At 38.4% G+C, this 22,519-nt stretch overlaps 2 protein-coding genes across 2 annotated transcripts in view; both read right to left on the bottom strand.

Annotated features, from left to right (window-relative positions):
• Positions 1–10,284: 10,284 nt before the first annotated feature.
• LOC145466510 (collagen triple helix repeat-containing protein 1-like) lies at positions 10,285–12,158 on the bottom strand. The gene is made up of 3 exons (XM_081450237.1): positions 11,722–12,158; positions 11,007–11,321; positions 10,285–10,836 (listed from the first exon to the last, which is right to left on the bottom strand). The coding sequence occupies exons 1-3, from the start codon at positions 11,806–11,808 to the stop codon at positions 10,483–10,485; spliced, it is 756 nt and encodes a 251-aa protein (XP_081306363.1). The 5' UTR covers positions 11,809–12,158; the 3' UTR covers positions 10,285–10,482.
• A 10,260-nt stretch (positions 12,159–22,418) lies between these two features.
• Positions 22,419–22,519, bottom strand: part of LOC145466205 (uncharacterized) — a 3,736-nt gene continuing 3,635 nt past the window's right edge. The window contains exon 7 of the mRNA XM_081449946.1: positions 22,419–22,519. This exon is cut by the window's right edge and continues 649 nt beyond it. The gene's annotated coding sequence lies outside the window, so the exon portion shown is untranslated.

Consider the following 22,519-nt stretch of genomic DNA (forward strand, 5'->3'; position numbering starts at 1 on the left):
TTAAACAATTAGAGGAACAAAGCAGTAAAACTCGCGGAACGGTAGCTTTTCAAGAAAGCCATTATTTTTTGCGTCGCATCAATTACAATCATGATTTGAAAACTTGCTAAATTAAGGAATACGCCAACAAGGCGGGCAAAAAAATATCGACGAAAAAGATGGTGTTAAAAGCCAAAATCTCTGCTGTCATCAATTTTGGGGAATGTCAATGATGTTTAGGATTTTGGGGTTGTAAGAGTTGAGAGGGTTTTCTGTGAGTTGTATTGTATTAGCAAGCGAAGTCAGAAAGCGGGGAAAAAACGTTTAGAAGCACATTCATTAATGAGAAGTCTTAAGCAAAGGCTCCTTAAATTCATGACATAGAGTCATTTGCCAGGGAAGCTCGAGTGAAAAATAGCTAGCCATAGTAGTCGAAGAACAAGTGGGAAGGGCTGCCAGTGAGCCATTATTTGCTCGCGAAGCAGTGAAGTAAACCGGAGAACTGATGTAAACTGGAGAGCTGAAGTAAACCGGAGTAAAACGTAAACGCGAAAAGAAGTAAGTTGGAGAGAGGAAGTGGTAAACAGGTTTGGTTCGTTGTGTGGATATTGCATGTTGGTGGTTCGTTGTTGTGGACAAGAAGAGGTACAAGGACAAGGCGAGCTCTTGAATTGAACTGCTCAAAAAACAGTTTAAATTTAAGGGAATGACCGGTAAATAGATTAGATATATTAAGTTTTTAATTTGTTTCCTATTATTAGAGTGATAATATTTATATTGTATATATAAATTATTTTAGTATAGCTTTCGTAATAACTGGTTGTGGTTTTGTTCAGTTTTAACCCCTGAGGAGAACAGCTTTTTTCCCCCCCAAATCAGCAAATAAATACTCTCTGCCTACATGTATATGCAATAAATCATTTGAAAGCTACTGATCAGCCTACATCAGAATTGACATCAGCAGCTAATGAAGGATCGGTAGTCATTTTGAGAGAAATTGTTTTAAAATGTGAAACAAGTCTTGCATTCCATGTGCATCTCGAAAAAGAAACTGGAAAATTGTCAGTGTGGTCAACCGTGTCTTAAATAGAGGGATCACAAAGTTTTGACTTCGATGAGAAGATTTTTACAAGACAATTTTTGTGACAGAATGTACATTGAGTCAGATAGTGAGCTAGTCAGGATGTGAGGTTCAAAACTTTCATCGAGAACTTTTCATATTCGTTTTTGGTTTTTCTCAGTGTGACCAGTGTATACAAGAGTCCTATTCAGAATCTCCTTTCCGATTTTAATATGATATTTACCTATAATCTTATTGATTTTCCACCAATATTGAAAATCCAATTTCCCTTTCACTCTACTCTTTGAATTTTGACCTGATGTAATGCATCTACACCGTTAAAAATCAAGAAGGTCGATAGTAGATAATTTCGATTTCGCGGCTGAGGAAGAGTAAAATTATAACAAGGAAAAAAAGGTTTATGAAAATGGACAGGGCATCATAAGGTTAATTGCGTAAGTAACCTACAGGAAGACTGCTGGGGCCTGTTTCTCGAAAGCCCCGGAATCTTTTCGGGTCCGAAAAGCCATTTTTATTTAATCGGTGTTTAAAGACAGAGAGGTGTATACGCCTGAAACTTCTTGTATGAAGAGAACCTCTGTTCGTATTAAGAATATATGAATAAAACTGGCCATTTCCGAGTTACCTTGTGTCTCTGTTTCAAATCGAGTCTTCGTGCAAAACCCTTCTTATGAAAATGAGTTTGAACATTTGGAAAGTGGATAACATGTTATGCCCTACAGTGGCTGCGAAATTTATTCCCACCTAAAAAAATCCTCGAAACAAACATTCCAAAAGATTCTACTCTATATATACTACTTGTAGTTTCTGCAGAAAGAAAGAGAAGAACTTGTAGATATCTGCTAACTTTTTCGAATTGTTCATTATTTTAACGGATGCATTTTTCTCATTTTGCCAAAAATTATCAAAGCTAAATAATTCTGATATAAACCTCCGCGCTTTTGATATTCAGATGTATTATAATGTACCCGCTTACATTTTATAATTTTTGTTCATGGACCATCTCTTTTTCAAAAATTTTAAGTTCGAAACTAATTTCTGAATCAAAAAGTTGATTAGTTGTGAAAACCCATGTATGAGTAAAAATTAAAGAGAAAAAACAAGAGCATTCAATTGCGATAGATAGACCTTTCTACCCTGTTGTAAAACTAGCAATGCCATGACCGTCATGCAGAAAAAACCCGCCATCTAAACTCATGCCTACCTGTTGTACGCTTGGCTTGTACCTGGTGATACTCCTGCACTCAGTCGATAGACAGTTTAATCTGCCAGGTGCTGTGTCTTGCAATTTATTACAACATCATTTTAATACAACAGTCATGGGAGAGAGTGTACAATTCATGAAAGATTTATTTTACCAGCGGATTGTAACGACCGTACGTCATTCCTTCAAAATTGCCGAGCAACTATCCAGGAAGTTAATTCCAAACAAAGATATCGGTTACTGTTGCCGATATAAAGAACCCCTTCAAAACGAAGTCGATTGCCCGTAGAAAGTAGAATATTCTATATGAAGCCAATGAAGGCCCAGGTAAACCCATAAAACATTTAAGTGCGACATTGTTGTGCAGAACAAGGGGGAGGGGTGGGTAGCGGGGGGGGGGTGCTGAATGCGTGACACATGTTGTGTGCTACTGAGGCGAGGTTAAACTAAGTGTAGTATATTTTCGCACCCCCCCCCCCAAAAAAAAAAACCTCGAAAAAAAACATTGCAAAAGATTCTTCTATATAAATACTATACAATACTAGCTGCCTCAGAAGATACTGTAGTAAGTTACTTAGAGTCGAAGGTTGTAAATATGTAATGGCTTTTCAAACTCTTAAGTTGTATTACGGATGCGCGAATCTCATCTTGTCAAAATTATCGATGCTAAATTCTTCGGACAAAAACCTCTGTGGCTTTTAATTCTCGGATGCATTACAAGGTATTTGATTTAAACTTTTACGATGTAACGGACCTTCACTTTGTCTGAAATTCAATTAACTTGGAAACTAATTTCTGAAGTTTTAAAAAAGTTGATTATATGTAAAACCTCATGTGTATCCCACGTATCGGTAAAAAAATAGCAAAATGGGAGCATTGAATTGCCATAGATAAACCTTTCTACTCTGTTGTAAAACTAACAACGTCATAGCCGTCATGTCGAAACAATCGCTAATTTAATCTACGTGCTGTTGCGATGTTATGACGATATTATTTTAAAATAGTCACGGTGTGATTGTTTACAATTCATGAAGCAACAATTAGTTTACCAACGGGGCGTTTATTCAATGTTAAGAATATCAAAATTATTTTACCAAGGAAAAGAATTTATTGTTAACCAGATATTTTCAGGGCCATAGCTAGAAGAACGATATTGACTCTAAAAATACTAAAAATACGTCTTGCTAATTTAACTTTCGGCCGATTAAGGTCTGCATATCCTCAAGTAAGGTACTCATGCGTTTGCACAAAATGCCGCTGCAATTTCGTTTTGGTTAATTAGCTTTTGTTTGCTGCTTTCGCGGAAAGGGTCTTTGCTTTAAACGTCAGTCGGTAGAACGAATCGAGTCAGAGTTCTGGCTGAATTTTTTACTTAGCACGCCAATAATCGTTTTTTAGGACAAAACTGGTTTATAGAGTTCGCTGTTACGAGGGCCACGAATTTCGCCTGAAAATCTCCGAATTTTTCAAAATTATGGAGAAAGTATTTATATCTACTGCGTTTTCGATTGGTGCAATAGACGTTTCAGTATTAATCCTCAATTGTGCCCGAAATGTAAAAAAATGGCTGGTCCAATGATTAAGTTTAATCATCAATCAAGCTAGCTGACATTTAGCCCTCAGCCGCGAAATCGAAATTATCTACTATCGACCTTCTTGATTTTTAACGGTGTAGATGCATTACATCAGGTCAAAATTCAAAGAGTAGAGTGAAAGGGAAATTGGATTTTCAATATTGGTGGAAAATCAATAAGATTATAGGTAAATATCATATTAAAATCGGAAAGGAGATTCTGAATAGGACTCTTGTATACACTGGTCACACTGAGAAAAACCAAAAACGAATATGAAAAGTTCTCGATGAAAGCTTTGAACCTCACATCCTGACTAGCTCACTATCTGACTCAATGTACATTCTGTCCAACTCAACGGCGCAAGCCTGCCTTGATTTTTCTTCCGCTTTTCATTTTACTTTTCTCTTAGTAACGTAGTGCGATAGAGAGTCCGACGCAAAATAGCAGTCCAGACGGGAAAAATATAAGCAAGGTTCGCTTGGAATTTTTTATTGGGTAAGGAAAGGTGTAGGTAGACGGACCAGAACGTAGTTCAAGGCCAGTAACACAACCGGACTTTAATGAACACGAACAAGGTTAGGAGTAAACAACTTATCTTCGACGAAGTTCGACAACATGTGCTCTCTTCTGACCGTTTTCAAGTTTATACGCTACGTGGCATAATGGTCACCAAGTGTACCACTACACCTGGCGGTGACGGTGGGGGTCCTATTTGAACCTTTTTTTGTGCTTAACGAGACAGATTTTTGACAGCAGTCCGTTTTTGATCGGACTTAAATCAATTTGTAAAAAAATCACAGTTCTGTACTATATTGATATTAGATTGACAGAGATGCCTGAATTACCGAGGTAACTATCTTTCTTCCAAGAAAATTGTTCGCCCTTGTTTCCCTCGCCTCGCTTTTCATAAGATCATTTTCCTTCGAGAACTACTGTTTAGAAATAAATTGACGTAAAATGAAAGACTTAAAAAAAAAAAAAAAACAAGGATGAAAATATTTGCCAAAATGTACAGGGTTGCAATATGACGTTTATTGCATAAGAAACTTACAGGAAGAGTGTTGGTCGTGCGTGATGGGGGATGTGTAATCAGGTGTGCTTGATGTATAATGTCAAGCTATTCTTTCGAAGACCTCCTCGGCGCGAATCGTAATTTTAGTTCAGCAGCTTGTGAGTTCTCCAAAAGTTTCACTGTCTCTAGCCTGTGACTAAGCAATACTTTTTTGAGGAATTCTATATACTTTTTGCAGATATACGTAAGATTTGAGTGCATAACCAACCATACTGTATTTCTCATTCTGTTTGATGAACGGGTAAATAAACTTAGTTTAATTTGGAGGTATGGAAAGTTTCAGACCTTTCTTCTTTTTGGCAAGTGTAAACCTCCATAGAAATAAAACTGTTGAGCACATTTTTCGAACATGGCCACTAAAATTGCTGAATAGTGAGGGATTAATTTACCATGTCCAATAATGTTATTTCCATCCATAAAGGCCCCAGGCAATCTTCGATCATATTAATTTTCGGATACATTATTTCCTTACAAGTCATATATGGCTAGTGCATGAGTGCACTATGGTGACTTTTAAGTTGTGATAGAGACGCCTTCCTACTCAGTCGTAATATTAACAATGTCACACAGTCAAACAGAAATATCTGTCATTTTAAAACCTACTTGTTGTACGTTCTGCTTTCAAACGTTTCTGTTGATTCTTCTTTACTCGGTCAATGGACAATATTTGTTTAATCTACGTGGCGTTGTCTTTTCCGATGCCATTATAATACCATTTTAAATAATCAAGTGGCGAGCGTTTACAATTCATAAAAAAATGGATTTGCAAGCGGGGCGTATATTAATTTGACATTTACAAATTCTAACTTTTAACTGTCTCAGGAGTCAAAATGTCTCAACTTTTTGCCTATTAGTACCTGAATTCATCGCTCACGGCCATTGAAGGCGCGGGTATTTTATGTTCCAAAAATACGCCTTCATCGTTTAACTTTCGCCGATTAAGAGGTTTGCTATTGAGTGTTGTAAAACCAGAACCAAAGTAAACACTCCTGCCAATCAAAAACGACGCAGACAATCTAATTAACCAATCGGCACTCGAAGTGACTGCAGGTAGCTTGGCGCGAGTGTTTTAAGCCAATAGTTTAGCGTAGTAATGCGAAGCGAAAGTAAATGCGAATTACTTTCGACACTCGAGTGAAATCTGCTCTATCCCTGTGCATTCTTAAGTTTGCGCAAAAAGGCCGTCATTTTGGGCAGGTCGCTACTCTCGCGAACGTTTTTACGTCATAAACCTTGGTCGGCAGAAAGATGATGTTTGAGTTCTGGTGGGATTTTTGTTTACTACGCCGACGAATGTTATAAGGAAAGGCTGATTTAGTCGGAAAAACAGAAAGAATCAAGGTCAAGGTGGCCTTGTGCCTAAATAGATGGCTTAATAGATATTGTAGTTTGAAGATCGACGATTAAGCTTAGAAAGTTTCCCGGCTTCTTCTGCACTAAATGTCGTATAAACCAACTTCTCCAGTCAGTTTTAGCAACCCGGGTCGTTTCTCGTGTGTTTGAATAATCGGAGGGACTATTTAGTGCTTAACAAGACAGACTTTGACAGCCGTCAATTTGTGTTCACAGTGTTTAACCCTTTACCCCCTAGGCGAACGGCAGGTTTTCCCAAATCGGCAAATAAAGACACTCTGCCTGTGTACAATATACCATTTGAAAGCCACTAATCAGCTCATTCAAGAGTTCACATCAGCAGCTATGAAGGAGGTAGACATTTTGAGAGAAATTGTTTGAAAATGCGAAAAATGAACGATTTCAAAAGGCAACCTTCTACTATATTAGGTAGACCCCTAAACTATAGCCTATTAAGCAGCTCTTAGTGCATAGCTTCATATGAAACAAATCTTGCATCCCATTTGCTCCCTAAAAAGGAACTAAAATCTTGTGGGGTGGTCAACCATGTCTTAGATAGGAAGGGGTCACAATTTTAAGACTTCAATGGGCAGATCTTCTCAAGAAAATTTTCGTGGCAAAAATTCATAGAAATCTATCAAATATTCACAAAGTTATGACTCTGTGTGCCAATTTGGCACTCTTGGGGAGTAAAGGGCTAAATGTGAAATTTGACAAGTGCGATTTGACAACGGCGATCGGGAAAAATGATAGTCTCAATGTTGGCTTTATCGATTTTTAGCCGCATGAAAGAGAGAGCTGCGAGTCATGCTCTAAATATAAAACTTGTTACCTACGTAGACCGTTTTAACTTTACTTTATTTAGTTTGTTTTGTTCGTCATTTCCGCCACTCCTTTTAGTTTCGAAATATGTGTTACGACATGCACCATTATAAAATATTGTAATTTAGTTTGGCTGATTAGATCTCATGTGAGATCCAACGTTCAGTCAAGCAGGATCTTTGTTCATGGCTTTGCAGTTTATTTAGTTTCCAAATGACTGATCTTTCTCAACGAGGAAAATTCAAGGCATATACCCGGTATCGAATATCACAAAAAGAAAAACATCCTAATATAAAAACACTAGAGACTATGATCTGATGAAGAACAAAATGCAAGGGTTGTACCGACTGTGGCCCGACTCTAAGCCGCTTCCAGGTCGCTTGCTCCCACTCCCTCCTCTCTGCTCTGATTGGATAAAATCCACGATGGACGATGACGTCAAAAACTCGCTCTCGTACAAGCTCTATCAGATGCGGTGAAGGGGAAGTGAGTGCGAGCGACCTCAAGCCGTTTGGGAATTGGGCTAGGCTGTACTGTGTTTTGTTTTCCAAATTTTACTTGTAGTGTGGTCAGATATACGCCGTGAGAGGACCTACAGTCGTCGCTATCGCCTGTGAAAGGTCGCTCACAAGAGGTTCCGAAAAGAGTGATTTGACTGGTAAAAAATGGTATGTTGGAAAAGTGGTTAAGCACACTGTGAGTCTGTGAGGATAGACGGTATAAGCAACCACAAACAGAGGATTTTGTAATGATAACTTTACTGGTATTATAAAATGGCCGGCGATACAAGTAAACAGTTCAGGCGCGCCTTGTGACGAAAGGATATGTCACACAAACTGCTTGACCATAATGCTCTGCTGCGCTGTGGGATTTGCTTAGGGGCGGTGGCTTGGGCGAGAATTCATGCCGGGTGACATCAGAGATATTCATAGAAAACCGTGCCACACGCAACACCTCTTGGGCCATACCTACATTAACTCAACAAAACCAAATCAAGAACTCTGATTTCTCTGCATGCAAAATTCTTCCGTGAATTACTGATTTCCGAGTTGGAAAATAGACGGCGTTGTCCTGGTAATTAGAACAACGCAAACGAAAAAAAAGAAAAGAAAACTCTCATTCTGTAAGAGTTACCTTACACTTCCAAACTTCGAAATTAAAAGGAAATAATCGTTTACCGGCGAAGCAAGCAACAAAGAATATAATCGTTATTACACTCAACGTCTCTCAAGCTATTGCGTTACTGACAAGTATCTTTAAAGCTAGACCATCAGTACTTTTCCTGCTTCTTGGTTAGTCTAGTACACCTTGTATTTTGTACGAATTATTGAAACATTACATTTTTAGCAACATGTGTAAGGACATATATATATATATATATATATATATATATATATATATATATATATATATATATAACAATATTTTAATTTTCAGAAATATGGCACTGCATGATATAACTTACAAAAAAACACCAGGTGCCTACTGAGGAGTACTGTTATTTTATCAAGTTTCAAGTATACTTTAAAATCAAATCGCAAATATAGTAAAAATAAGGCAAAGTTGATATTTGTTACAATGGCCCAGTACTGGAATATATTCCTAACAAGCAACATAAACAAGTCTAACACTTGAACAAAAAATGCCCAAAGAGATTTAGTTCAGAATTGCTATGAAAAAAGATATTTCATCCAATTCGCAATTCTGATTGTTTGTTAATTCTCTATCTATAATTTTTCGACTCGGCTTGCTTTGTTATTCGCCTGACGATATCCTTGTAATAAAGATGGTATATTGCATTACAGCATTTGTCTTCTCTCCTACATCTTAATTATCTATATATTAGATCTATGATGCACTATTTTTCAAATTAGCGTTTCTCCCGTATTATTTCTAGTTGTCAGATGGTAAACGTTTTCAAATTGCTTCTCTGACTATGTACGCATTGCGTATGTATTTTATATGACTTGCATTCTCTTGCGCATGAGTATAGGCTACTTGGAGCCTCTTGTTTTAGATGGATCTTGTGCTTCGCCCCTTTTCAAGGAAGTTTCGCTGGTAATTGGCTACTTTCTGGATACGATTTTATTTTGATAAATTATATTAAAGTCAAAAGAAGGCTTTGAAATCAACCAAACAAAACGTGAATTTTGTCGCAACATGGAAGGCTTCGTGCGGTAAGCTTTGAGACGGCTTCACGAGATACACAAACCCTCAACTTGTCGCGAAATGTGAGCAAATTTTATGCGTGACAAGTTGTGAGTTTGATGAATGAGCAGCAAAGCCAAAATTTGTCGCTCAAAGTAGACCCGCTCTCTACTATTCGCAACAACAATTTTGATCACGCAAAGTGAAAAACCCGAAACTTCAGCCAAGTTGAGAGTTTTTGTATCGAACATACCATCGTCCCTTTTAAGCGGCGATATACGAGATACGGGTTTTTGTTTCTCGTATTTCGCCGCCTTTAGAATATAGCGTAACACATTTACTTTTTTTTTTGTAGTACACGTTAGGTGGCAGGACTGCATGTGTTCAAAGAAAATTTGAAGGTGTATGTTTAATAAAGAACCATAGAAATAACCTCTTATTTAGTTGTTATAAACTTGGATTTCGGTGTTTTGAGCTTACTTTATTTTCGCATTGCTTCGATTTGAAATATTTAAACCTGAACAAGCGTTTCGACAGTTTCGAACGCTTGAAGAAGGACTTATTGTTTACCCTGCAGCTTACTTGATCGGACCAAATGTCTCAAATGTATGTTGTTTACGCTTCCAGATCAGACAGCAGCGTCTTAGGAAACTAGCATTCATTTTTAAGAACGAGCAAAGCCATACATAGCAAGCCAAATGAGAACTCAATGAGAACTGTGCGGCTCGTAGAAAAAAAGGTCTAACATTCGCAATAAACTGTTCAGAATAATAGAATAATAGAATAATAACAACATCAACTAAGGTTTTCTCATTCACCATTTTCACTTAATTTCGTTATCAGGTCTCACTCTTCGCACAGAAACCAACGATGGTGACTGCAAAAACCATCCGCGTTAAGGCCTCTTGTTTGTGGTGTAAGAAGTCATGTTGGAAGTGTGTTCTTTGTTTTCCCGGTTTTTTTTTCCACACTTCTTGGAGGGTTTATTACATTGTATAGGGTTTGTTTACATTGTATAGACCAACAATTGTGTTGCTTTCTTCAGCCAGTTGGGCGCGAAAAGAAGAGAAAGGACCATAGGCAAGTAGCCATTACAATCAATCTTTTTCCTGCTCTTTATTTTCATCAGCAAACGTGAAACTACAGTGCACCCAATAATTGGAGAAACCACTCATATATAATTTCGAAAAGCGAGTTATTGCATCCCTTAATAAGCGTTTACGGAGGAATAGAGTTTTTGTCTCAAGATCTAAGCCTGAGGTTTAGGAACTTCTTCAACAAAGATCCGGGACACTGACTGCCAGCCTGTGCTGGCGTCAGCCTTAGCACCATGAGCACAGTCACCAACCCAGAATTCCACGCGCACCTGGCCTTTGTGGACGTTGTTACAGTGCCCCTCAATATGGCGGACACGGTGTAGGTCTTGAGTTTTTCCTTGCCACATGAACACAATACCGTCAATTGGCAGGGGAGCTGCACATTCAGCTCCGTTGAAAGTGAAATACCAGCGTTTACAGCAATTTGTGCACTTGTAGATTCTAAGGGAACCAGTCCAGTAAACATGCAGGACTGTATCAGAGAAGTTCTTGGTAAACATACAGTCCTATAGAAAAAAAGCTTTTTAATTGTGGATTTTCTTGGTAAAAGTTTTAAATATGAATTTTTAAATTATATTATACAGTGAAAATTGGAAAGAAAGAAAACTAAGTCCCTAATGAGACATCTGTCGACAAAATGAACGATGACTTCGTCATTATATACAAAATCGTGTACCTTGATCAGACCGTAGTCTGTTTGATCATTCAGATTTTGCCATGCGCACTCCTTGCAGTTTTTATAATGTATCTGGCCTGGCGTCCCAGGACTTCCAATTTTCCCAGTCTCCCCACGCTCTCCTTTTGGTCCGCTAGGGCCCTGGACACCAGTTTGTCCCTTTGTTCCTTGTAGCCCTGGAGGTCCCACTGGTCCAGTCGTTCCCGGGGGTCCCTGATTTCCGTCACGACCATCACGTCCATCTCGCCCGGGTATCCCTGGGCTACCAGGCTTGCCATGTGAGCCGGGTTGACATGCGCAGCAGAATGAGGACGGCTTTGAACAAAACAATATTGTGTACGCAGTTAAATCAGTAACATCAAACACCGTTTTTAATTGAAGCTATTTCACGCATAGAAGATCCGCTTCCCCTTATGGAGAATCCTAAATGGTTTCTTCTCGTTGGCCTGACTTAGAGCGGCATTATTACAAGTTTCAAGCTCAGTAGAAATGTTGCAGTTCTTTGCATTGGAGTGTTGCTATAAAGTATTGTCTCGACCCTTGCTTCGCTTAACCGAATTATGAGTAATTTTTCTAACAACTTTGGTACAGAGATAGCGTGTGGAATTGAAGGACAGTTATAAGTAATTCTTACAGCAATTTGAATGCATACATTTGACTGAAAGACTGTTATTAACAAGTCTACACAAGGTTTGTGTTTACTACTCGACTTTACCGTGATTTGATCGCCGGTATGCTTGCTGTTGCCGTTTCCCGTTACAGCACGGAGTGAGGCCAGCAAAATGAGCAGTAAACTTGACATGGTAGTGCACTGTGTAATTATAACATTCGAAATCCTTAGTTACGATTCACAGTGGTCTTTTGATGACCGATTCTACTTGCACTTTATTGTGCACTATTAGTTATTAATTAGATTCATTGTAATTCTATTAAATTTTAGATCCTTTTATTTTTTTTCTTCTTTTTAGATTTAGGTTTGCCCCTCGCATGAGATACTTTCCCGTTCGGGCAATCTCTTTTGGTCTTTACATTTTATTTCTTACTGATTTGCTATATATGTACATATTTACCTATGAGACCAATAAAGCTGATAGACTTGTTTTGTAATTCTGCGAGCGATAGGAGGCATTAGGGCGCCAGATTGACTGAGCTTAGCTTGCAACGTCAAGATGTGGCTTCTTAGAAAAACTGAAAATAATCCGTTTTAGTTTTAGCTATTGAGTTTATAGGGTTCAGGCTGCAGTACAAGTTGAATTTGTTTGGAAACGAAGACTTGCAATTGTGACTAGGAAATAGTTTATGCAGCACAACGTAACTTTGAATTTGTTATAGAAATAAAGAAACCTTATCTCAGTACTTTCATTTGTAATGGTAGTCGCAACTATCGTGGTTCTGCAAAACAGGTATAGAACATTTTGCCTATACAACGTCATACCGTGAAAATGAAATGAAAACAGAATAGAAAGAATGGATGAGATAAGCAAGAACCTTACTGAAAGTAAATATACAAAAGTCTTTTACAAGAGGTGCTGATAAGAGAAACCCGTTGTTTTGAGGGAAAAGAAACCTTCAAACATAAATCTGTTTTGGATGGTGCCACTGTCCCGCATGCACTGAGCAAGTTATCGGCTAAGTACAGTGTACAACAAGAATCCGCCGTGCGAAAAAAAGATGGTAACTGGTACATTACTATAACTCTTAACGCAAGAGAACTTTAATAACGCTCTTTAAAACGTATAGAAAAGTTTAAAATCTTCAAACCTAGCATACACAATGTCGTTAGCGCAGCGACAAATATTGCAAAAAAAAAAATATGGCTTTTCTTGTACTTTGTGAGTTGTGTAAGGTTCGACCGCCATCTTTTTTTGCCTACGGAGGATTGTTTCGTGTACTTGAGAACTCTATGTTTGATTTACAAGAAATAGTTCGTGTCGTGCCCGTCGGCAGAAGGTTGTACCGTCTAAATCTGCCCTAACAAAGAGCATGTGTTTATACATGTCGGCTAGTAGTGCTTTTTCCCATTCCGTGACCGCACGCATGAACATTGCGCCACAAGAAAGGATTGGAAGATTCCACTGATCGGATTTAACAGGTTTAGTATTTAGTACATGTTTACTTTGTAAGTCTTTGCATGTTTTGCGTCTCAAAAGAAGGTTATCAGATGTAAAAAAAAAAAAAAAGTAAAAAAAAAAACATTAGTAAATAAGCGACCATTTTGAGCTTCCTTTTTGTGTTTGCATTGCTATAACAAGAGTAACATGAACAAAAAGAAAAAGTCAATTCCACCGACGTCAACTCATGAGTAATCACGCCTTGCTAATTCAGCTGAATATTCAGATAGGAAAATACTGGTGTTACTACAGCAGCAACAATAATATAATATATGCAGGTGATTGCTTCTTTCTCAATTTATGCAACGCTCGGCTTGATGAAGATATCCCTAAGTTGGATTCACCGGGTTTCTAAAATTGAGAAGTTAAATTAAAGCCGAGGTCAAAGAGGAAATAAAGACTTCTGTTGTTAGGCAACCTAACCAAACAAGAAAATAAAAATAAATCAGACAACGGCACTGAACTTACAGTTGGTGCGCTCTCTCTGGTAAGGGTGCAATCACTCCTCTGCAGTCGTACGTCAACCCAAATGGCGATTGCTCGTTGTTCTTGTCAAGTGCCTACATGACTGAAAACTAAAACCTTGGATTTCGTTAACACTTTAATTCTCCTATGTGATAGGTTGGTTTTCATTCCTTAAGGTGCACTATGACATGACTTGGCTAGTTTGAATCACGTCCTTTACTTAGTACGAAGGCGTGCATGAAAAAATGCGTGTCGTTTTTGTTTTGCCAATAGGTTAAGCACATATTAAAGTAACTAACTGGATGACATGTTCATGCAAGTCTGATTGACACTATAGCTAAGTCCGATCCAAAAAAATATTTTGTGTCATACTTTTTCAGTAGTCGTGAATCGGGTGCCAGTTTTTGAAAAACAAATCGACCTTTTAAGAGTCCCTGTCCATAAAAATGGAAAATAGCTCCGCAAGGGTCGAAAATTCGATTTCGCTCATATTTTCATGGTAGATAGGCTAGGGCATGACAAAAACTACTGGATAGTTTTTTTGGCAAAATGTCCTTTTATTTCAAAGAAATATGCAAATTACCAAATTCCGTTAAAATCGTCATTTGACGCACCATTTTATTAAACAAGTTTGAGAGCCTCGCATGCAAAACCACATCATTCGTCCGTCTTTAAAACACTCAAATATTTTTGTGCAATGTTTAAATGTGTACTGGGTTGGTTTTAGGGAATGTTGCGTTGTCTTTTGGGTGCAAAATAATTAAATTTCGAAGACATGTATTTCATTCACTTAAAAGTTCTTCGTGTACATAATTAATTTTCACCATGTGCGAAACCTTCAAATGGATTAAGCTTCTGGTGGTTGAATTCCAGAAGGATGATCTACAGATTCCTGTAAAAATTTCTTTGGACAAATGACTGTGAGCGACGCGAGAACTTTCCAAAGTACGTTAAAAATGCAAATATTTGACCATTCCCTCGTCAAATTTCAATTTACGGGTTAGACGTATATTTTAGCATGCGCGACATGACTTGACCAATGTTAAGTTGAAATAGACAGAGAGCTGATAATTTCGAAATGCTCTAACCTCATTTGCTGTAAAAGGCAGGTCCAAAGCCGATTTGACATGTTTCTCTCACCATTCGTCGCACATAAAGCAGAAGTTTGCTTTTGTTTACATAACGTTCGATGTACATCGCCAACTGTCAACTTATTTAATGGTCGAATACCATGAATCTGTGACCCTCATTCGACACATATGATCACCACTGCATCTAAGTCAAAAACGGCTAAGTCATTTGTAGATAGTAATTTTTTTTTAAATTTTATTAAGCTTCGGCCTACTATTACATATAAAGAAAAAGAAAAAGAAGAGGAAGCAAAAGAAAAAAAAAAACAAAAAAAACAAAAAAAAAAACAAAAAAACAAAACAAAACAAAACAAAACAAAACAAAATGGCCAGGGGAGCCGCTACAGCTTAGCCAATTACAGCGGCCCCCTTGGATATAATTAAGCGACAGAATTATATAATATATATAAATCTAAATCTAGTATAGGGAGCTTAAAAGCAGCAATGCGGTGGGCGCGTTAAGGTCTTAGCGGTATTGCACTTTGGGCAAATTGTTCGCCACGTCCTTATATCTTCTTGATCAAAAATATCTACAGCATTTGTATAACATTTTAGTAAGGATCTCTTAAAAGCAAGGGGTGTTTGATTGTGTTCCTTAAGACGTTCGGGCAAAACGTTCCAGATTCTAGCACATCGGACAAAAAACGAGCGTTGATAGGAAAGAGTACGGCATTTCTTAGGTATATAAGTGACAGAGCTATTGCTAGAATATCTTGTTATTCTGACCGGTTGCCTAGCAACCGGTAGAGCATCACTATTTACATATATTAAATTGTTTACAGCTTTGTAAAAGAAAACAATGTCCAAATACTCGTGCTAGAAGGATAGTGGAATTAAGTTGGTCATCAGAAGCCTGGTCTTGTATGGAACGTCACAGCGAAAAGGGAGCCTCAGGATGTACTTTGTCGCGCGTCGCTGGACAGCTTCCACTTGCTTCAGGAGGCCTACTGCCTGGGGAGACCATACTTGGGAGGCGTAGCCAAGTTGGCCACGGACGATAGACAGGAACAATGTTCGGCGTGTCCTCATAGATTGTATACTCTTCGACGCCCGCCGGACAAAGCCAAGAAGCTTATTTGCTTTGGTGCATTGCTCATAGATTTGCTCGTCCCAGGAAAGGTCGCTCGAGACCCACACACCAAGATCCTTTTCAGATCCTTTTCAGATCCTTTTCAGTTGCCTGCTTTGCACTACACCAAAATATTACGTTTGATCATCATGGTTTGATGGCTTGAATCCTTGCTTGCAGCGGTTCCTTGTTCGTCACGCAATGCTGTCATCCCATTTTAGGGGGTAGGGGTCGGACAATTTCTATCCTAATACATAAGGCTCCGTAAGGCTGGGAACCACTGGGAGCACACAATCGTGTTGGGTAGGAAGAGATTAAATTAAAAAATGAGAAAAATGAATAGTTTACCATTGCCCCTGTTGTTATCTTTTACTCGACCACCGCTACCTACATGCCCTGCGTAATACTTTAACGCTAAACTCATACGTAGGTCTTTTCGCGCTGTGCAATTATTTTTGGTTTACATGTAATACACTGGGCTACCCCCGGGGAAATGGGTGGTGACCGCTTAATGGGGCTAGCCGCTTAAATAGAGGTTGGTGTACCTTGAATATTTAATTTTTCACCATCGGGTTATAAATTTCTTAGTGAACATGGAGTCAATTCAAGACAATCATGGTAGACGTGTATTTGAATTATCACTCGTCATGCACCTTCAATTTCAGACTCTTATCTGCCATCGCCCTTTCCAAAACAGAGTTTTTAAATTTTGGCTGGCCGCTTAATAGGGGTAAAGACAATAATGAAACCCTTATCGGAACGACCAAATGGTGGCCGCGGAGGTAACCGGTCAATAAGTGTTTTATTTACAATATTTTACTGACAATAATTTTGGACTGTACTGACAACAGTCCTCTATTTTCTGTTACAAACATACCAATGCCTCACCACTAGGCAAACAAAATACGCCAAATAAAATGGCATGGCCAAGGCTATTTACTCACGTAATTACTAATTAAATTTAGTCTGTTTTTCTCACGAATTAGACACGTTGTGATTTCCTATTTTTATTTCAGCTAGTTCTTGCTTCATTGATCTATAATTTGTTTCATGGCGATTTTTTTAAAATTCTAGTGAGTACAGGCACTAGCTTTATCAGCTGTTGTCTGAAACATCAAAGCGTACATCAAACGTGATTTGGACGGAGGCCAAGTACACTATAGAATACGATTACATAAATATACACATATTATTATATATATGAACAAACAGATGAACAATGAATAAATTGCTTCATTTATCCTGAGAGTGCTCCATACAAAATAGATCAAAATGTGCAGCATATGCCGTGACAGCATTGCGTGACGAACAAATAACGGCTGTAAGATTGTGCTGCGCAGACACGCTTATCAGCAATGGTCAGCAATCGATCAAACGTATTATTTTGGCGCAGTGCAAAGCAAGCAACTATCTACAAATGACTCAGCCGTTTTTGACTTAGATGTAGCCTGCAGTGCAGGCGTCTTATTGGGGCGAGTTAGCGTTAGAACCTTGCGACCGCCTTTTTAGACCGCCATGTTAGACCGCCATGTTAGACGGTGGGGGATGGGGGAGGGGAAAAATGAGAAGACGCCGAGATTTTCTTCGCTCCACCCCTCCCCTATCCTTCCTCTTGCCTATCATTCACCCCCTTGGTAAAACTTTCTTTCTCTCCCCAGTCTTCCACAGCATGAAAAATTCAAGATGGCGGCTAAACTTTTTACGATGTGAGCGCTCGCTCGAAAAATTCTCGCCTGCTCTGCAGGCTAACTTAGATGCAGTGATGTTCATATGCGCAGAAAGATGGTCACAAATTCATGGTATTCGACCAATAATAGGTTGACAGTTGGCGATGTACATCGGACGTTAACCTTGTGTAAACAAAAGCAAACTTCTGCTTTATGTGCAACGAATGGTGAGAGATCGACTAGAAACACGTCAAATAGGGTTTGGACCTGCCTTTTGCAACAAATAAGGTTAGAAAATTTCGAAATTATCAGCTCTGTGTCTATTTCAACTTATTATAGGTCAAGTCATGTGGCGCATGGTAAAATATACGTCTAACCCGTAAATTGAAATTTGCCGACGGATGGTCAGATATTTGCATTTTTTACGTACTTTGAAAAGCTCTCGCGTCGCTCACAATCATTTGCCCAAAGAAATTTTTACAGGAATCTGTAGATCATCCTTCTGCGATTCAACCACCGGAAGCTTAATCCATTTGAAGGTTTCGCACATGGTGAAAATCAATTATATTCACTAAGTACTTTTAAGTGAATGAAATACATGTCTTCGAAATTTAATTATTTTGCGCTCAAAAAGACAACGCAACATTCCCTAAAACCAACCCAGTGCACATTTAAACATTGCACAAAATATTTGAGTGTTTTAAAGACGGAACAATGATGTGGTTTTGCATGCGAGGCTCTCAAACTTGCATAATGAAATGGTGCGTCAAATGACGATTTTAACGGAAGTTGGTTATTTGCATATTTCTTTGAAATAAAAGGATATTTTGCCAAAAAAACTATCCAGTAGTTTTTGTCATGCCCTAGCCTATCTACTATAACAATATGAGCGAAATCGAATTTTCGACCCTTGCCGCGAAATTAAGAATTTGTCTGATTTTTACAGGCAGGCACTCTTAAGCAGCTTTTCTGGTTGATTATCGAAATAGGTCACCCACTGTTGAAAGGGGTTTACCAGGAGGATATCGAAGGTGAGATTCATTTAAGTATGTTAATTCCTTGAATCTGCGCCCTGTTCAGTTCACTTTCCAAGTTTTTCATTTATTGTCAGTCATCCGCAGCATTTCTAACAAATTATATATTTTTAAACCAAACGTGTTTCACGTCTGTTAATTTCAATCTAAAAACTAATGAATTTTTCTGTTGGCTAAACATATGTGCAATGGGACAGATACAGTGTTTGGGAAAGAATTAATATTAACCGTCTTATTAACTGGTGTATAACTGTCTTATTGTATTCAGATCGAACGTTAAAATCCCCCATGTATACTGATGTGAGGACATCCCAGTGCCATGGTAAGACAAAAGCTTTTATCTCTAATCTTTTACTGTCATTAAAAAAGCAAGTGTTATTACTTTTTGTATTTAAAAATATATCCCTGCGCGACATTCAGGATATTCCTGAGTACAGGTACAAAATTTGTTACAGAATCTCAGATTGTACTGTACGGCTCAGACGACGAAACGAGCGAACTAACAATTGCTTTCGTTTTTTGTTGCGTCTCCTTGAGTTCGTTTTTTCAAATATGAGACCTTAGAACAGATTGTGCTGATGGCATCTATGTTAAACTCTTTTATTTAACTTTCCTTGCTTTCTGCGCCATGCATTCACAGTTGTTGTAGTCTGCTTGGTATCTTTCTGAAGGCTCTTCTCATTTTCTTCCTGTGATCCTGTTTAATTAAATAATATTCCCCCTCTTTTGTACTGTTGCTGTCGGCCTCAGATTGATGGAAATGTAATTAAACCAGCGGCCGCATGCTTTACCCAATTATTACCCAATCACATTAAAGAAGATTTAAGAGTCAATAATAAACTGTACGTACTTAGTTTAATTGATTTATTTAAGGGATTTTATTCAAATAAGTTTAATATTACATGTTTGAAATGTCAATTTCAGGTACCTGTACTTTATCGTAAGATGTTTCCTAGGGTACTCTAAGGTCACTATCAGTGTCGTGTGGGTGGAATTTACTAATATAGTGCCATACAGTGTATCAGTAAGTTAACAAGCGTTACATTGTTAACTTACATTGTTCCCTCACTACATATTGATGGGAAGTTACTTTGAGTTAAAGAGCGAAGTGTTAGGAATTGGCTATATGATCCTGGGGGTGGGGGGGGGGGGGGGAGGGGAGGTGGGATAGGGGAGGGGTTATAGGACCCCATTGTCAAAACTTAAACAGGTTATGTGACTCTGTTCGTAACTTCGTATTTATCTTAATGGTTTGTCATTTCGGTGACATAAAGATGGTGTAAATATTATCTACTTCAAATCTGTACTGCGATTACAAACGTACCTCGAGCTTTTCAGTTACTAGGCGTTACGTGTATAATATATGATTGATTGATCGATTGATTGATTAATTGGTTGTCACATAAGGGTGTGAATATTGTTACTTAGCGGGAAGTGTAACCTCCTCTACCTTTTGGAGGGATTATTTGGCTCTTAACAGTAAATATCAGTTCAAAAATGCCCTTAGCCCGAAAAAAAACAAAAAGATAAAAACCACAAACACACAAACATGGAGGAGCTGTTTACAACTGGTTAATGAAAAATGGAGGCTCTAGAGGGGATCGAATGTCTGAACAGGTTGTGCTGTAAAAGTTTCACACAAAAATTCAAGAGTAGCTACTTTTAAGAATTCATTCTATTCTGGTTAATTTCCGAAAATTTAAAGTATCTCTTCCATTTGTTTTTAAAATATTGCTCATCCCACATGATCGTACACGCACCAAGTTAACGGTTAGAATATAGGTTGATGGCTCGTGTGAATTAACTTGCAAGGATTTCATCTTCTGCCACTGAACCATGTCAGCATCGTAGCTTTACTCCATCTGAGAAATAAAATCTCATTAAAATGTTTTCCATCCATCGAATGCAAATATGGCGGACCACTCGGTCAGCGCCAGGGACGAGTCGCATGAAAGGGAGGCTAGTCAGACTTTGATGTTTTGTTTTGACAATTGGTTCCCCAGAAAAGACATGCTTTGTCGTGGATTTGATCCGTTTTGTTTCGCCTCCGTACCAGTGTTTGTGTTCCTGAATGCCACCAGAGGGAAGTTAAATCTTCCACAGCAGAGAAAGTTTTTTTTTTTCAGTTTCCCCGTTCGCGTCTGAGAGGAAAACAGACGGAGAAAAGGAGTTCGCGATCGCCGAAGGAATTGTTCAAGTTTGATAGTCACGTTTCAGGTTAGAAGATCTTAGATGTGTAAGCGATCGCATTTAGCTCCAAGTCGTTGTCATTTGGCTCAATGCATTTACTGGTTTCAACGACGGGGGCAGTTGGAGTTCCTTCGCTTGGTTATTACACCGTAGTATTTGTTTCGTCCGATTCCGTGCGAGTGGACGCGGACACAGCAGCTTCTTCTTTTGAGACGGAGGATGTCTTTTTTTTTATCTTGGGACGTTCAAATTGCGTTGGAGCACCACCAGACACCACATAAGCTCGTCATTTAAAGGATTTTTCTAAGATCTTCTAGCCTGAGATGTAGCGAACAAACTTTAGTTCCCACGGCGATCGTGAACTCCTTTCCTTCGTCTCAACGAATTGCATTGATCCACTATTTCCCCTTAGAGGCGAACGCTGGAAGATTTTTGTCCCTTTTCGTGGCATTCATAAACACAGCAACCTGTATGCACAGCGAAATAAAACAGACCACATCGACGACGAAGCAAGAATTTTCTGGGGAAACATTGTCAAAACAAAAAATCAAAGCCTGACCAGCCTCGCTTTCATGCAGCTCTTTCCGGGCGTCGGCCGAGTGGTCTGCCATATTTGCATTTGGTGTATAGGTCTGCCAAGACAAAACAAGCCCTGATGAATTTTTTTTTGTTGTTCAAACAGTGGAAGAGGAGTCGAATAAACAGCCTGATAGTGGCTTTTGTTAAATATATTCACTACTGCGAAATTGATAACGGCACGTAGAAAATCAAGATAACTTTGCTTGAGGGATATTGACAAGATATATTGTCAGAAAATTAATGCAACTTGAATGGAACATATTTGGTATCTTATATCTACTTTTGCAATTGATATAAGGCGTTCCACGGTAAGAAATAGGGACGAACGTGTAGAAGGATCGTTATAAACATCTCCTAGAAAGATCAGGAAAATAACATGCATTTATTTAATTTTAAGTAAAATTGTCATACTTGAGCCCCCTGGCGTCTCGGCATAATATATTGTTTGTTCAAATTTGAGAACTGTTTACGCAATTAAGACTAACTTCAGTTTCAAAATCAACCCTAAGCTACCTTAAATACTTTTTTTAACCGTCTGGATGATCTATATAAGGTCATATGAGAATAACATTCCACGTGTGGAATTTAACCCTTGGACTTGGATAGAACCCCCCCCCCCTCCCTCTAAGTTTCCTTTCTGTTAAGACAGAGAAAAATAAATTTACATTGATAGCCCTGTGCTTGCTCTACAAGATGATTCCATTTTTGTTGGTCATGACGTCATATGACGTCAAATGACGTTATTTGACCCGCCATCTTGGATTTTATTATTTTCTTAAAAAGTCAAGAAATAACGGAAATTTACTCAAACGCAAGCCAAAATGCTTAGGATATGTACAAATTCATGAATTTCTGCATTTTGATGAAGAAAACTGGAAGAAACCTGCAGAGTTATCTCGAAAAAGTTGATTATTGGCCAGACCTACCTGAAATTTGATGGTTGCCATGGGAACGTCAAAAATGATGGAAGAGCAATTGACATATCAAAATTTACGCAGAGAACGAAGGAACAGCAACTGAAAGTTTTAGCCCCTTAGAGTATATCGTCTTTTCAAAACTTTGATAAAACCTTATTGGGGGGGGGGGGGGGGGTAAGGCATCCACCCCCTTGTATGTCCGAGGGTCGACATAGTTTAAGACATTGACGCTATTATTTGTGTCTCTTTGCTTGATTTAACTTCCTGTCGTAAAGCTTCCACCCAGAAGAGTTTTGTCCAGCGTAATGAGATTTCGCTTTTATATGTTTTCATCAAGACTCATTTAAAGAT

The sequence above is a fragment of the Orbicella franksi genome, chromosome 13 (genome assembly GCF_964199315.1).
Source record: "Orbicella franksi chromosome 13, jaOrbFran1.1, whole genome shotgun sequence".
Lineage (NCBI taxonomy): Eukaryota > Metazoa > Cnidaria > Anthozoa > Scleractinia > Merulinidae > Orbicella > Orbicella franksi.